The sequence below is a fragment of the Phallusia mammillata genome, chromosome 4, assembly GCF_965637545.1.
Source record: "Phallusia mammillata chromosome 4, kaPhaMamm4.hap1.1, whole genome shotgun sequence".
In the NCBI taxonomy this organism is placed as follows: domain Eukaryota; kingdom Metazoa; phylum Chordata; class Ascidiacea; order Phlebobranchia; family Ascidiidae; genus Phallusia; species Phallusia mammillata.
Genome location: NC_137255.1, coordinates 25,794,043 through 25,809,625, shown reverse-complemented (window position 1 = coordinate 25,809,625; position 15,583 = coordinate 25,794,043). Strand labels below are relative to the sequence as shown.

At 34.3% G+C, this 15,583-nt stretch overlaps 1 protein-coding gene across 1 annotated transcript; it reads right to left on the bottom strand.

The window, feature by feature from the left end:
• Nucleotides 1-8: 8 nt before the first annotated feature.
• Nucleotides 9-14,505, bottom strand: LOC145223686 (uncharacterized). Its single transcript, XM_080090083.1, has 24 exons — nt 13,830-14,505; nt 13,527-13,591; nt 13,206-13,319; nt 12,470-12,641; nt 11,757-11,903; nt 10,307-10,380; nt 10,135-10,248; nt 9,600-9,680; nt 9,461-9,529; nt 8,990-9,069; nt 8,533-8,593; nt 7,826-7,975; nt 6,964-7,054; nt 6,613-6,677; nt 5,831-5,944; nt 5,103-5,274; nt 4,571-4,717; nt 3,522-3,595; nt 3,261-3,374; nt 2,836-2,916; nt 2,576-2,644; nt 1,747-1,826; nt 1,604-1,664; nt 9-1,249 (listed from the first exon to the last, which is right to left on the bottom strand). Exons 1-24 carry the CDS (start codon nt 13,900-13,902, stop codon nt 1,097-1,099), a joined length of 2,421 nt encoding a protein of 806 aa, XP_079946209.1. The 5' UTR covers nt 13,903-14,505; the 3' UTR covers nt 9-1,096.
• Between the last annotated feature and the right edge of the window lie 1,078 nt (nt 14,506-15,583).

Sequence of the window (15,583 nt, the reverse complement as noted above, 5' to 3'; positions counted from 1 at the left end):
TATCCTAGGTTGAAATAAATTGCACTGTTAGCAACACACTGGGTAGCATAAAATTTTCCAAAATATAACGTAACACATTAATCACAATGTGGTGTTCAACACACAAATTGCAATACGCATCAATTGCTTGAAGGAACGAAATGAGGCAAGTTAGTAAAACAGTGAGTACCTTACCACATTTTGAAAAGGATTGTGTAATATACCAGTAACAATTTTACTTGAAACATCATAAAATTTTGTAACAAATCTCATTTAAACACAGACACATTTGTCAGTTGAGGTATAATTATGTAGTTAGCCTGAATTCCTCCAGGAGTAAGGTAGCATAATTTCATACTCTTAACAAAAGTTTTATCTCAGAAACAGGTCACATTTTTATTTAAAATACAGGCAAATTTGTGGATTAAGGTAATATTTCAAGGTATGCATAAATGTCTTTTACAAAGGAGTGACCTTGGGAATAAGGATATGTGCACACGTTGGAAAAAACAATGATTTCAAAAACAAGTCACAAATTCATTTAAAGTACAGGTTAGGGATGTGCCAAAACTGCAAATGTTCTGTTTGGTCGAGCACGAGCATCTCACGTTAATGCTCTGGTGCTCGGCCGAGCACGCTCGGTGCATTATGACGTCACAAAAATCCCCTTTCTACGTTTTAGCTCTACAAAGTCTTTTAGGTCACCAGCGGTGTTTTAAGCTGTACAGGCCCCAGAAGTACACGTTTTTCCACCATCTAATACATTTAAAAATCATTCGTTTTTGTTCATAGACACCCTTTCGAACACTAGTTACGTATGTTAGCAGGGCATGAATATGCAAATTTAATGCTCGGGTCAGTTTGTGCAACTGCTCGGCCGAGCACCGAGCATTAAAAACAGAGATGCTCGGTACCGAGTACTCGGGTTCTGGCTCGGCTCGGCGCATCCCTAGTACAGGTACAACTTTGCAATACATTTTAGTACAAGTAAATTTTTGCAATACATTAAAATGCAGGCAAATTTGCATAGTAAAGTTGTAACACACTCAAAAACACCACATACTTTAACTTTAAAAACATTAAAATTGCAATTCATTTTACACTTTCACACACATTATTAAAATTTAGGTACATTGGCAAGTTGAGGTATTATCTCACAGTATGTGTCAATCCCCTCAAGAAACACTTTCTCATTTAAAAACTCATTGTGGTCATGTAACAGAATGGGAGTATTCCGCATTGGGCTAAAACCAATGGCTGGATACCCTGCCTAGAAAAGTACAAGTGTTATTTGTTAAATAATCTTAAAGGTACTTACTTTATTCAACCTAGCATAAAGAGCAAACATGTCATCAGTATACATATTAAAACAATGCAAAACCTATAAATGGATTGATATAACCTGTCTAGAAAAGTACATGCTTTTTTGTTTTCAAAAATGTATACAAAGTACTTGTTTAACACAATATAAAATGTGCACAGAAGACTAAATTGTTCACAATTGACTTTGCAAGATGTTATGTTTTGACCTATTTCATGACTGGTCTCTTTGGGTAAGTTATCACTATAAAAACCTTTCATGGCATCAATGTGTGGCTAAAATGATACAGGTAACAATTCTCACCTTTCTTAAATAGCAACTGTCAGTAGCTGCTGAAAATACTTGAGGTACCAACTCTACATCCCTGCAAAAGTCAATTCAGTTCAATGTAAGCAAGTGTTTACAGAGCAAACACACAATAAGCATTAAAACACTTTCGAACATACATTTTTTTGCATCCATTTGTGAATGCTTTCCACCATGGGTCATCTGGGTTCGTTGATGTTATGTTACTGGTTTCCCACTTCTGTAATTACATGCATTTTTGTTGTAGCAGTTTGAACCTGATGTAATAGCATCGCACTTAAAAATACTGGCCTATGAAAGATTCACCATGCTATCATTTAACAAATCTTCATAGCCAAAGTTAAACTAGTTGTCAAGGTTAAACTAGTTTGATTAAACATAACACTTTTTACATTTAAAAACAACAAATCCAAAGCCATGTGTCATATATGTGCAGATGACGTTGAAAACAACAGTGTTTCGACAATTCTTATGTCCCTGTTGCAATTGAACACCTGACCTTTTGATTTTTTGTCGCTTTTATTTGCAAGTCTGCCATACACACTGTTCTTTTTTTAAGAATTGTGACTATGTTAACTTTATGTTTTTTACAAATATTTGGCTATCTGGTCAGTTTGTTGACATTACCTTTTAAACTGCACATTGTGTACATATTATTTTCTGTTTCTTTAAATTAATTAAACAATTTAAAACAGGGTCGTGCATCCTGCGTCCCATTGATTAAAGGTTGTGCACTGACAATAATATGGATAGAATTAATGCAAATTTTACTTGCAGTTTTTAACTCAATATAGGCATATTTGGTACGCAACAAAGTAAAATCACCTTGTGTTATATAACGATGCGGCCTGCAATCTAACTATGGTAATTGTATTTGGCCCCACAGTGAAAAAGGTTGCACACCTTGATTTAGAACATCAAAGCATTTACTAAATCTATAGAATATTTTAGCTGAGGCATATTTCCCACCTGAATAAACTCATAAGAAACATCTTTCCCAGCTTCTTTGCACCAGTCAGCTATTGTTTTCTCAAATAACTTTGATAAAAAGAATATTTAACTTTACTACAGATTATTGAAACAGCATGCAACCATCTTTTTAATAGTAACGTTAATTATTGTAGCAATTGCCAAGTTAAAAAGTTTGAAAAAGGGAATAGCCAATAAAATAGAATAATCTTCACTGGTAAAAAAAACTTAACCATAAAAGTTCAAATAAGTTTAACAACCTGAAGGTCAACTGTTGGTGGAATTCTTATGTCAAAAATTGCACTTAACTCTCCTGGAACTGTATTTTCTGAATTTCCACCCTAAACTCAAAATGATTTAAGTTAAAATGATTAGGTTTAAAAATACAACCTAATGTGTAAAAGTATATTCCACTAGCAGTGGCGAGATTCAAATTTTTTGTCAATCGGTTCTACCACAAAAGTCATATTTTTAGCCGGTTTTGTTACAAAAACTTCATTGACAGTAACCAGAAATGCTAACCGGTTCGCTGATCTCATAAAAAATCTTGTGACCATTATATGAAACCAGTGTGAACCAGCTGAATCCCACCACTGAGTTTTAGAACCTTTTTACACCCACATTTTACATTTCAAAACAACTTAAAAAATGATTAGTCGCCTATCTTAGGTAAAAGTGTGTCTACCTCCAGTATTGTTAAGTTGACAGTTGTAGCATCACCAAGATACAGGTCATCATTGTACTCTAACTTCTGTTTTTCTGCTTCACGAAAATTCAACATCCGGTTGATTACTTTCATCTGCATATATTTTGATTTATAAAGCAGTTAACTACCTTATCTAAAGTAGCGGAAAAAAAAATTATATGTACACTAAAACACAGAAAGAAATTCTAATGAACTCGTACAACTTTAAACAGTGATAAAAATAATACTAAAATAACTAACCAATTTCTCAGCTGCTGTGTTTTCAATGAAACTTATTCCATTTCCAGTATTGCCTTTGCTTAATATTCGCACCCCTAAAAAGCAACAAAACTGTTAAATCTATGTTACAAAGGCAGATGAGAAAGAACCAGCTTATTTTTGGCCTTAATGTAACAATGTGTGAATTCAATAACAAAGTAAAACGAAAAATATGATTGTATGTGGCAAAGTCACAAAATATAAATCTGCAGACTGGGGTCAAATGCAAATTGTGATAGAACAGCAGTTCTCAAACTGGGTCCGCAGTCCTTCGGGGGTCCGTGAAGCAATTTTGCGTAGACTGCAAAAAGATTGAAGTACTCATATAGTCTTATTTGGCGTCAGTTTGTGCCACTGAATAAGTGTAAGTCAAAGTAGAATTCAAGACAGACTGTCTTCATTGCTAAGCAATAGCTTTGATTGCATGTCAACTAACAAAAATGCAATTGTTCAAGCAGTATCATACAGTTTTGACTCGTCTGTGATGTCACAAACTGTCTTAGGATCATTGTTATGCGTAATTTTGCATAACTAGCTAAAATTCTGCAGTCAACTTTCATTTTGCTAAAATACACATTCAGGCTTAAGGACCGCGAGCCCTCACTATAATGACAAAGGGACCATTTTCAAAAAATAATGAAAAAGTTTCCACTATGATAGAATAATGAGCTTATTCACCCCAAGTTATGGGGTCTAACCCTGTCTTGACCTTTTTTATTTACCTGAACACAAAACTTGCTGTAAGGGTCAAACTCATTGAAACATGATCACTTTAAATAAAATTAAAGATACCAAATGCACCAAATGAAAACATTTAGACTGACATAACACATTTTGGTGTAGTTCTGGCTACAGGCATAAAAACACTTAACAAACAAAGAATGGAGATTTGTAAGCATGATGGTCAAATAATTATATCAAATACAACTTATGTTACTAGAGATGCTAGCGACATATTTCTTGGTAATCTTGTAATACAAAATTGCATGACTGGAAATGCAAGTATCAACAGGATGAGCATGTTTACTTACACCACACATTTCGCTCAGCATAAAAGACTGAATATTTATTGCCAGGGTTTGCAAGTCCTTCGTCAAGAGCGACTCCAACATTAAGATCAAAAAATTCTTGCATTTCGAAAAAAGCACCTGCTCCACAATTAGATGGAACTTCTTCATCTATAAAAAAAGTATTCATTAGGTAAATATTTTTCTTTGCAAAACTGAATTCTTTTCATGCGGTGGTTCTGTACCAACTGCATTTTTTTCCATCGCTGTGCACCACCTAAACCCTATTTGAATGGCCAGGCCAAGAAATAGGCATATTTTTTTGGTACAAGCATTTGTTTGAAACTAACAAGGTTAGGAATTCCAAAAGTATGCCCAACACCCCAAACCAAGGCTGATCAGTTGTTTTTGACAGGACACAAATAGAGGTAGACAGAATGCTACTCACGTAGCACTAGCGGTACATGTACCACAACGTTTTAATGCAATTACAGTGTGCTCGTGGCCTAATGAATGCATCTGTAAGTTCAAAAAGCACTGCTATGGCATGAAATACCTGGCATAAAAGTGAGATGAATGTCTCTCTCAAACTGTTTTCCTTCTTTCTTTAACCTTTTAATTGCTTCCAAGTACTGAATTCCAACACATTTCATGTCTTGTGTGCCATGCCCATATATGTCTCCACTTTCATCTTTGAACGCTGCAAATGCATCACATTTCCAGTGGTCCTGAAACAAGGTGCCTGGTTTGTTGTAAACACCTCTATTTTGCACCAGGCACAAATTGCATAATTCACAATGTTTTGCTGATCTTTAGTGAAGGAATTTTTTATAACGTGTACACTAGTGAGGGGACAATACCAGATTTTGAAGCGAGTAACATGTGTATATACCTTCGATACCTATTACAGAGTACTTAAATGTAGTGCTGTACTTAGTTATACATCACTAGCTAATTTATCTGCCATGGCCGGGGTACATATGCACACACATACACACGCAGAAAAATGTAATCTCCACAAGATAGCGATAAAATATACATTTAACCTGGCGGTTGCCAATATTCTTATTGTGTATACCAGCCTTCGGTGCTAAAAGTTGGTATCAAAAACAGAGGCAAAATATTTTGATACCGAGTACGGATACCACTGAAATCATTCGATACAAATGATACTGAGTACTCATCTCATTACTAGTGTACACCAAGTACAGAAAAAGCGATCCATACTTCAACTATGTGCTATCTGCTTTGGTCAAATAAACAGGTAATAAGGTGATATTATACCTCATATACTGGTACCACATCGGTATGAGAGTTTAACAACACAGATTTCAAATTTGAGTTTTGTCCCTTCCATGTCATTATAACTACTGTATTCTTGTTGTTCTCATCACCAACCTATAATAAACAAAACATCAAATGTTTATCTCATGACTAGTAAGGTTCTTATGGTCTAGATTGCAAACGAAATATATTACTTCATGTGCCATAAGTAGGGCAAATATTTTTTGACTTGTCAAAAAAAGTCAAAATTTTGTCAAAATTTTTAGAACAGGACAAAAATTGTCAAAATTGTTTACAAAGTCAAAATTTTTTACAATGTTAAAATTGTTTACAAAATGCATTGTTGTGGTGTTGTAGAGGTTGCACTACCAGCAAACTATTCGTTTTACACCTTGTAGCCTTAGATACTTCATGTATCTTTCATTTATACAAATGTATTGAATAATTTTCGTTGTGTCTTAGCTGCAGTTTTTTGGCAGTGATTTTTAATTAGCTCATTCTCTTTTCAGAATAGGTTAGGTCTATGTTCAGATTTTTGCCCTTCTGTTAGACTTTTGCACATTCTTTCGCACTAGTTAGATTAGCCTAGCAATATTTTAACTGTTTGAGTGATAATGCATAATTTAACTACTTGAATTATTCATAGGTCAAAATTTTGTCAAAAAAAGTTTTTTAAGGTCAAAATTTGTCAATATTTTCAATTTGTAGGTCAAAATTTTTCGTTTTTTAGGTCAAAAAATAATTGCCCTAGCCATAAGTAACACTAAGAACTTTCAACCTACATCCACATGCTGAACATCCAGTCCAACATCTTTTGCATAGTCATCTAAGAAAATGACAGCAGAATCTGTAGAGAAAAAAACAAACATATGCAGTTGGTTAATAACAAGCAGTTGGTTAATAACACCGTTGTACTGTTGGTAAATATTAAGGATTTCCTTCCTAGAAACAAACAATATCCCAAAGTTGACAGATATTGTTTATGCTGTTGTTTTAGCTCCCTAAGCAGTTTGTAGGCCCAAATGTTAAAACAAAACACAGGCTTAAGCGACAATAAAGTTTTAATTGCCATTACTGAGTAAAAACAAACATAACAAACTACAAATTTGCTTTACGTTGACCACATAACTTACCATAATCAGGATTTGGATGAACAGTCTTAATGCGAATATATTCTCTGAACTTTGAAACAGAATGTGGCTCCATTTTTAAGAAATGTACAAACTATCACAAATTATCAATATAAACCTGCAATTACAATATTTACAATTATATGTCTGCAAATTATTTACATCACATGAACACTTGTTAAAATCAATTAGGAACAACAGTAATACACAAAATACATGAGTAAAAGAAAATCATGTCATGACATATGCATGAGTGGCAAAAGTACAGTTAAAAATTTTTATTTTCTTAATTTTAAAAGAATTACAATGTTTGGTTTGTGCCAAAATTTTGTTTCTTGTACTAAACTTTTATAATGCTAAAGATCATTATTATTGCTTTATTATTCCAACACTTAACATTTTAGCAATCACATAATATAACATTGTTAGTCCAACAGCACCCATTTTGATTGATAATTGTTTGCAAGACATTGCATTAATAGAACAGTTTCCATATCGTGTTGAAGAAAAGGGTTTAATTTCGCTGCTAATTGATAGCTGTACTGGTTTGGCACAAAAAAAAATTTTATCTGCACAACACAAAACAGATGATGGGAAATCAAATTCTTATATTGCAGTGTATCATGACAAGTGTTTTTTTACGACATTTAAAAAATCGTGCTTCAAACGATTTCAAAAATGCCCATGAAACTTCAGTGGAATTAATATTGACAAAATATAACACTAAACGTAATTAAGAGCACAATGTTATGTAAATTAATCCAGATTTGTGCTAACAAATATTGAAGCATATGAATGTGATGTATACAGCATGATATGATTGTACAATTAAGACATTTAGAATATGGCACAAAGCATTGCATCAGTATTCAGGGACATTTGCAAGAGCTGGAATTATCTTGCAATAAGCATCGATGCCTTCCATGAATATTTTCTCATTCAAAAACTCATTGTGGTCATGAAGCAAGATGGGTGTGTTCCTCATGGGGCTAAAACCGATCGCTGGATATCCCGCCTTTAAAGATGATACAAAACACTTAAGTTGATGGAGATATGTGATGTTTTTAAGTCAACTGACATAAACATATACTTATTGCTGAAATCTTATTACCAATGATGCACCTAAATTTGGGTTGGCCAAAGCTTTTCAGCTGAATATGCCATTGTGTCAATGTTTCAGTTTTTCCTTGACTTTTTCATTGAGTTGAGTTGAGTTTATTTCGCTTGGTGAAAGACAACGGTGCAGCTGCAGCAACTTTGTCATGCTTTTTAACAACAGAACGTTGCACAGCTATTTCCGGCTTGGTTAATATTTTTGTGCAATTGTGCTGCTACGATCTTGCCAGGCACAATTGCACTAAAACAATCACTAGGCCAAAAATAGCTGTACAACGTTAAAACGTTATGGATGCAATAAAGTGGCAGGCACAATTGGTGGATAATGGCTGAACGCACTGCAGATCAAGCTTTTATAATTAAAAAATACACCCTGCATATCATATTTAATAATCTGTTGGTTAAACATCATACAGCTTGAAAATATATTTTTGTGTAGTACTTGTAAACACACACCTCTCTGTATAGTTTGCTGTCAGTTCCAGCAGGAAATACCTCCAAACTGAGTTCAACACCACTAAAACAAAATTAAAGTTATCAACATTGCGAAAACACAAAAACTGACATAGCAATACACAATGCTGCACATAATCTACAGTTGGTGCCATCAAATGACTATTTCTTTTTTTAATTAAGCAACAGAAACTAATTAAGAAACATGTAAATTTGACTATCCAATAATTGCCTTACCCACTGCTAAATATTGTGCAAAAATTGTATCACAAAACAACATATTTCCTGTTTTATATTTCACCACCCCAAAATGCATAACAGTATAAAGGAAGTTATTAGTCTCTTTCTTTACAAGCATTGTCATGTCAAAATTGCCATTTTTTTGTTTGAATAATGCCTTACTGGAATAGGAATTGTTTTACAGTTAAACTAAACAAATATTAAAGATACAACAAATTACATTTCTTCACATGCTGTACTAAACGCATTCCACCATGGATCCGATTTGTCATGAGGGGTCAAGGTTTGGTCATCATTTTTCTGCATAAAAATTGCAGTCACACACTTTTTTACAATGAAACACATAAAATTATAAAATGTGTGAATTTATCATGTGCTGAGAAAAATTCAACAACTTGATTTATTTTTAACATTTTAAATTATCTTTTATTTTTACTTAATTTTTGGTAAGTAATAGTAGCTTTTCACAAATAAGAATATTAATATTATTCTGAACTTTTTTACTTGCACAAAAAAAAGTAACACTTCAAGTACGTCACTAAGATTTTGATTGATCTTTTATATTGATCAAGCTTTCATTTTGACATTTTGATTTTAATTTCAAACCCAAACCACTGTTTAATTTGTACGAGTAGCTGTAAAGTGCTTTTTACAAATAAAAACATTAAATTTAAATTATCTTTTTTGTTACTTGCACAAATGAATAAGTAACACCGTCCCCAGCTTCATTACACCACGTTGCCACTTGGTTTTCAAATTCCTAACAAAAAATATTCCGTTTAGTTTTATAAATAGTAAAACATACCAAACTAATATTCAATAACGCATACTTTCAAGTTGATGGTGGGAGCAATCCTTATGTCAAAACCAACAGTCAAATCAGCTGGAACAATGTTGTAAGCCAAACCACCCTGCAAAGAATATGGGCAAGTTTAATTCAATATAGTATACAAGGACAAAAATGACTGTTTTATTAACCGCACTAGATGGCAAACAATGTTCACTTCTGGAGTCAGTACAGCTTAATACACTGCTGGTGGCTAAGGGACCTGGGAAAGCTACAAAACTAGCATGGAATTAGGATTGTTTGTGACATTACAATACATTAAGCAGACTTGGCCTAGCACTGAACAATAACGGGAGATGCTCAACCTAACCGAGCATTTGCAGTTTTGCCAGCTAGTAATTACTATACAACAATATTTCCTGCAAAGAAATTACGAGCACAAAAAAATGAATATTTTTTTAAAAGTCATCTGACATTTATATTTACATCAATCAAAAATACAAAAACAAGTTTACATGTTAGTAATTGTAAATATTACAGTCACAACAAAGATAATGTGATAGGTGTTAAAAATTGACCTCAAGTTTTGTTAGATTGACAGTTGTTACATCCCCAAGAAGACAGGTATTGTTGGCTTCCAATCGAAGTTTTTCTTTTTCTCTAAAGTCAAGCATCTTGTTCACGATTTTCCTCTACAAAAATATTTTATTTCACATTTTATCTACTCGGCACAAAATCCACACAACTCACCATTTTTTCTGCTGCTGTATTTTCAATAAACCTTGAGCCATGCCCTGGATTGCCCTCACATTTTATTCTTATCCCTGTACATAACATGTCATACACTTTAATATGTAGAAAAACTTGCTGAGATACATTGCATTCATCAGTGGTTATAAAACCGGGGTCGATGGTCCCTTAGAGTCTGGGTTGCCATTGGCATTGACCCCAGACTAAAGACAAGCAAAAACTTTCCAATTAAACGATCCTCAACATATCACATGCCATATTTTGGCTAGAAACAATTTGTCTCAGCAAATCCTTGTTCATAAAAAATACTTCTGCATTTCACGCCAGCTAAGGTCTAGGTTTCCATTTACTTGTAGCTGGGATGTGCCTTGTAATTGTTGAAAACAAGACAAAATAAGAATATTTCTTAGAAAAAAGGACAGTATATTTTTATACGACATTGCTCTTCGAAATAAGGACAAGTCTTAGAAATAAGGACGGTATGAAAACCCTGCTTAGGGGTCAGTAACACAATTTTGTGGGGTCCGCTAAGATGTTGAAGTATTTCTACAATAGTATTTGATGTTAGATCAATACCATAAAAATCAAACTAGAATTTAGGATGGACAGTCTTCATTGCTGAACAAGCCATTTTATTTTATCATAATTAACAAAATTGAAATTGTTTGCACACAATCCTAATGTTTTATGTATTGTCTGTCATGTCACAAACTGCCTTTGGTAGATCGTTATGTGTAATTTTGCAAAAGTAGCTGCATTGCCCTCAGGACCCTGTGGATAGTGAGAAAATCAGCTATTGTTTGTTAAGACAAAAAATTTTGTTTTACATAACATACATTGAGCTTTATGGAAAAAAATTTGAGATAATGCAAAGAGACTGTGATTTTTAAGTTTGAGAACCGCTGGCATAAATATAAACAATACATAACTTTGAACAGGGCAAGGATTAGTAGCAAACTAATCTATTAAAACTGCAACATTTAAAGTCGCTTAACGGCTAAATCTTTTGTTAGAGCAACACAGCAACTCACAGTAGACAGGTTTGCTTAATTCCACTAGGTGGCCATGCAAATATTTTTTAAATGCAATTTGTGTGAAAAATGCTGAGGTTAGGGCTATTGGGGTTCTTCTGAGGTTTCGAAATAACAATCATAACAGTGAACTCAACCTAAAACCTAGTTCTTTGCGTCAAATTCAGTCCCTAACTCTATTCCTATCTCTGCATTTAGCAAACCTCATCTACTGTGAGTTCTTTTGTTAGTAGCTCTACGGAATCTTTTAGTACACATGAATCAGTTAATGTTTTTGGCATGACAATTTAACAAAGATATTATTCATTTTAGCGGCAAAAAATGGCATCCAATAAAGTGAATGTGGTTTAGGATGATTTTTGCACTAACACAGTTTTACAAACCAATTTAGGTTTTACGTAGGTAAATAGCACACTTACACCAGAGGCCTCTTTCACCATAAAACACTGAATACTTATTTTCCGGATGAGCTAAACCCTCATCTAAGGCAAAACCAACATTCATGTCAGCAAACTCCTTGGTTTTCACAAACGGCCTGATTCCACAGATACCACCAATCTCTTCATCTGCAAATGTGTAAATTTTAAATTAAAACCCAATTAGTTAAGATGAACATAAAATCGTAATTGGCATCAGCCCTGAAGCGTTGATGCAAACCAGCAATCACAGCACACTCATATAAAAATCACAATCTGCCAGGACCATAAAAGGCGTAATACCAAATCAGCCGGTCACCAAGCATTCCTATATGACAAGGCGTGGCTTAGAAAAATCTAGCCTGCGGTGGGATTCATACCAACAACAGTAGTCTTTCATGTGCTCCAATATTGGCATGCGAAGTGACTTTTATGGCATGCAAACTGATTAGGTAACTTATTTTCATGTACTTTTTAAAACAATATGAACTATTACATTGCTGGTTTTCACTTAGTTATGGTACAAGTCTTAAGTACCATGATTCTGCGTCCTTTTTCACATCAGCCGACACCATAAACCACTATTTTACACATAAGTGTTGACTCACCAAGTCATTGTTATATTGAATTAAAAACTAATTTGGCAATTGGTGTTTAAATTGGTGTTTTAAGGGTGCCGACCACTATGTTTCATACATTACTGTTGAAAATGTTACCTGGCATAAAAGTAAGATGAATGTCTCTCTCAAACTGTTTTCCCTCTTTCTTTAACCTTCTAATGGCTTCCAAGTACTGAATTCCAACACATTTCATGTCTTGTGTGCCACGACCATATATGTCTCCATTTTCATCTTTGATTGCTGCAAATGCATCACATTTCCACTGGTCCTGTCCATACAAACAATATGATAAAATTTCAAAGTCATTGCTTTGACATCACTGAGTTGAGTTTATGTTACTTGGTACAAGAAATCATAGGGACACAATTGCACTAAAACAATCACCAATCCATTGGCAACATTAAAAACAATATTGAGCGCAAACAATGAAGGGCATAATTGGTAGATAATGGCTACATGCGCTGTAGCTACGCATCAGTGAGTGTGTGGAGGAAACGTTAGTGAAACCAGTCGAGGGGGCCCTAATAAAAATGTTTAAGCTACAATTACAGACACTTAACGGATTTGAAGCTACAAATGATGATTTATAAGTAAGAAATCAAGGTTCTCCATTTATAAGCGCATTTGAGTTAAGTTTGCTTGGTGAAAGAACACATAGCGACACAATTATACTGAAACAACCAAGTCCAAAAACAGTAAAGGGCACAACTGGTGGATCAACACACTGCAGCTACACCGTTAGCTGAGTTCAAAGCGTTATGCACTGGGTGCTCACAAGAGAGTTAATTTGACACATTGTAAGTAAAATCTTACCATAATATGTTCCACTCACCTCATATACAGGTACAACATCAGTGTGTGAGTGCAGCAAAACTGAACACAGATTTGGATTTTTTCCTTTCCATGTCATAATGACCACTATATTTGTGTAGCCACCACCACTAACCTAAAGATTTAGAACTTGCATATCAAATTAAGTTCATCAAAAAAATGTCCAGAATTTTATCATAATTTATTGCAAAAATACAAAAGTATTTTAACTCAACCATGGAATATTACATGATGACATATTTTTAAAAAAAGATAACATATTTTAAAATAACTTAATTATAGAAAGTACGCTAATTTATCTTCTATCAACAAAACTGTAAACCTCCACATGGTGAACTTCAAGACCAATGTCTTTGCCATATTGATCAAGAAACGCTACAGCCGAATCTTAACAAAAATGCAAAGTTAATTTTATAAAATTGTAAACATTATTACTTCACAGCTTTGTTTAATAATTAAGCAGTACAACCCTGTTTTTTTTAAAAAAAAACAGTGGCAAACATTTTACCCACTACAAAATTTAGTTGGTAATTTAATGTAAAAAATATATTGTCACACAAATTATAATGTTACAATACAATATTACATCACATTGTATTTCAATTGTATTTTCAAATTGATTTACCATAGTCAGGTTTTGGATGAACTGATTTAATCCTGATGTAGTCACGAAACTTGGTTACAGCAGGTGATTCCATAATTTAAAAAAGTAGAAATGCTATTTGCAAATACTAACACTTCGCAAAGGATAGGAAATTTTAAAAACGTACGAATTGAGGCAATGCAATACTAAATAGTTTCCTTAGTAATATCCTGCCGCACTTGCTTTTGGTACAGCTACTAGTATAAATCGTGCTGCTTGTTTGTTTACATGTTAAAGTGTGTTTTGGTAAATGCGGACGCCAGACACAACAATGAACCCATTCCTGTCGAGTTGTCATTTCCTCAACATCAAAAATCGTTTTGTGCAAAATTTTGTTTTCGAAAACACACTTTAACATGTAAACACAAGCAGCACGATTTATACTAGTAGCTGTATTCACAATAAGAATAACCAAAGAGCACTATAAAAGTTCTTTGAAATAATGCAGCGGCGAAGCAATCTGAAACGCAATCGAGCAATTTTGTTTTGCAAATGCAGCATGCCACACTGGGGGATTTCCCGCATGACTCTGCAAAGATAGCAATTTTCAGCAACAGTGTAAATGCCGCCAAGCGACTATATTTACGCTACTACTCAGGCAAAACATTTGGACGTAAAGTGTTTTTGTTCTTTTAACTACAGCACAATTTCAAAATGCGCAAATCTTACAACCACATAATGATCTGTAATAAAAACATTTGAGTTAAGTTTAATTCTCTTGTTTTATTCTTATGGAAATCTCCAAACATTTTTTTAAATGCGTGTCTATAAATTCCAAAAACGGTGGAAGAAAAGCCGGTACAAACAAACCTGAAGTGCCAAGAGAAAGCCAAACAAAACAGTTATAATTGGGATGTGGCCCTGGGGTATAACATGCTATTGCAAGCAGGGAGTCGAACCGGAACTGAACCCGAACCCGCGAACCGGTTTGAGCGGTTAATTTCATTAAACCCGAACCGAACCCGAACCGCTAATTGCGATTTTCTGAAAACCCGAACCGGAGTTGAACCTCATATTTTGTTGGGCGTTGGACCCGAACCGGAACCGAACCAGTAAAAAATGCAGTTTGTTTTATATTTTGTGATTTTGTTCAAAACAGCGCACTGAAGAATACGCGATATAACACTTATAGGGCGTGTCAAAAATAACAGTGTACCAGCAAAATTCTTTTGGAGTTTGTTAAGGTCAGGTAGATGATGGGTAGAATTAAATTAAAATGAATAAAAATTTAAACCGGTTTAAAAACCGCAAACCGGTTCGGACCGGATAATTTGCCCAAACCGGAACAAAACCCGAACCCGAAAATATATATTTTTAAAAACCCGAACCGAACCCGAACCCCTAAAAACAAAACCAAGTGAACCCGAACCGAACCTGAACCCATATGACAAGCGGTTCGACTCCCTGATTGCAAGTGTTTTGTATTCGTTTGTAGTATGGTTTGAAATGCGGAGGCGATACTTGACACAAGGTTTAACTTAGCTTTAGTCCTGTTTTTCTGAATCTTGACAAAAACATTTTTTACCTGACAATAAAACAACTCAATGCGGAAACGTTTTGTTGTTTCACACAAACGTATCGGCATGTGGCTTACCGTGCCTATTTGATTGTATCATAAAGTTTTTTCCCAACCCTACATTTTATATCATGGCTTATATTTTAATATCATGCAGATATTATTTCCACTCCCCTGCTTTTAGTTTTATTTTGGGTACAAAATTCTCCTGCACATCGAC

Coding starts and splice junctions, on each gene's coding strand:
- LOC145223686 (XM_080090083.1), bottom strand. CDS start 13,902: ATGGAATCACCTGCTGTAACCAAGTTTCGTGACTACATCAGGATTAAA. Junction 12,642..13,205: donor ATGTTGTACCTGTATATGAG/GTGAGTGGAACA, acceptor TTGTATGGACAG/GACCAGTGGAAATGTGATGC. Junction 1,827..2,575: donor TTTCTTATGAGTTTATTCAG/GTGGGAAATATG, acceptor ATGTAATTACAG/AAGTGGGAAACCAGTAACAT.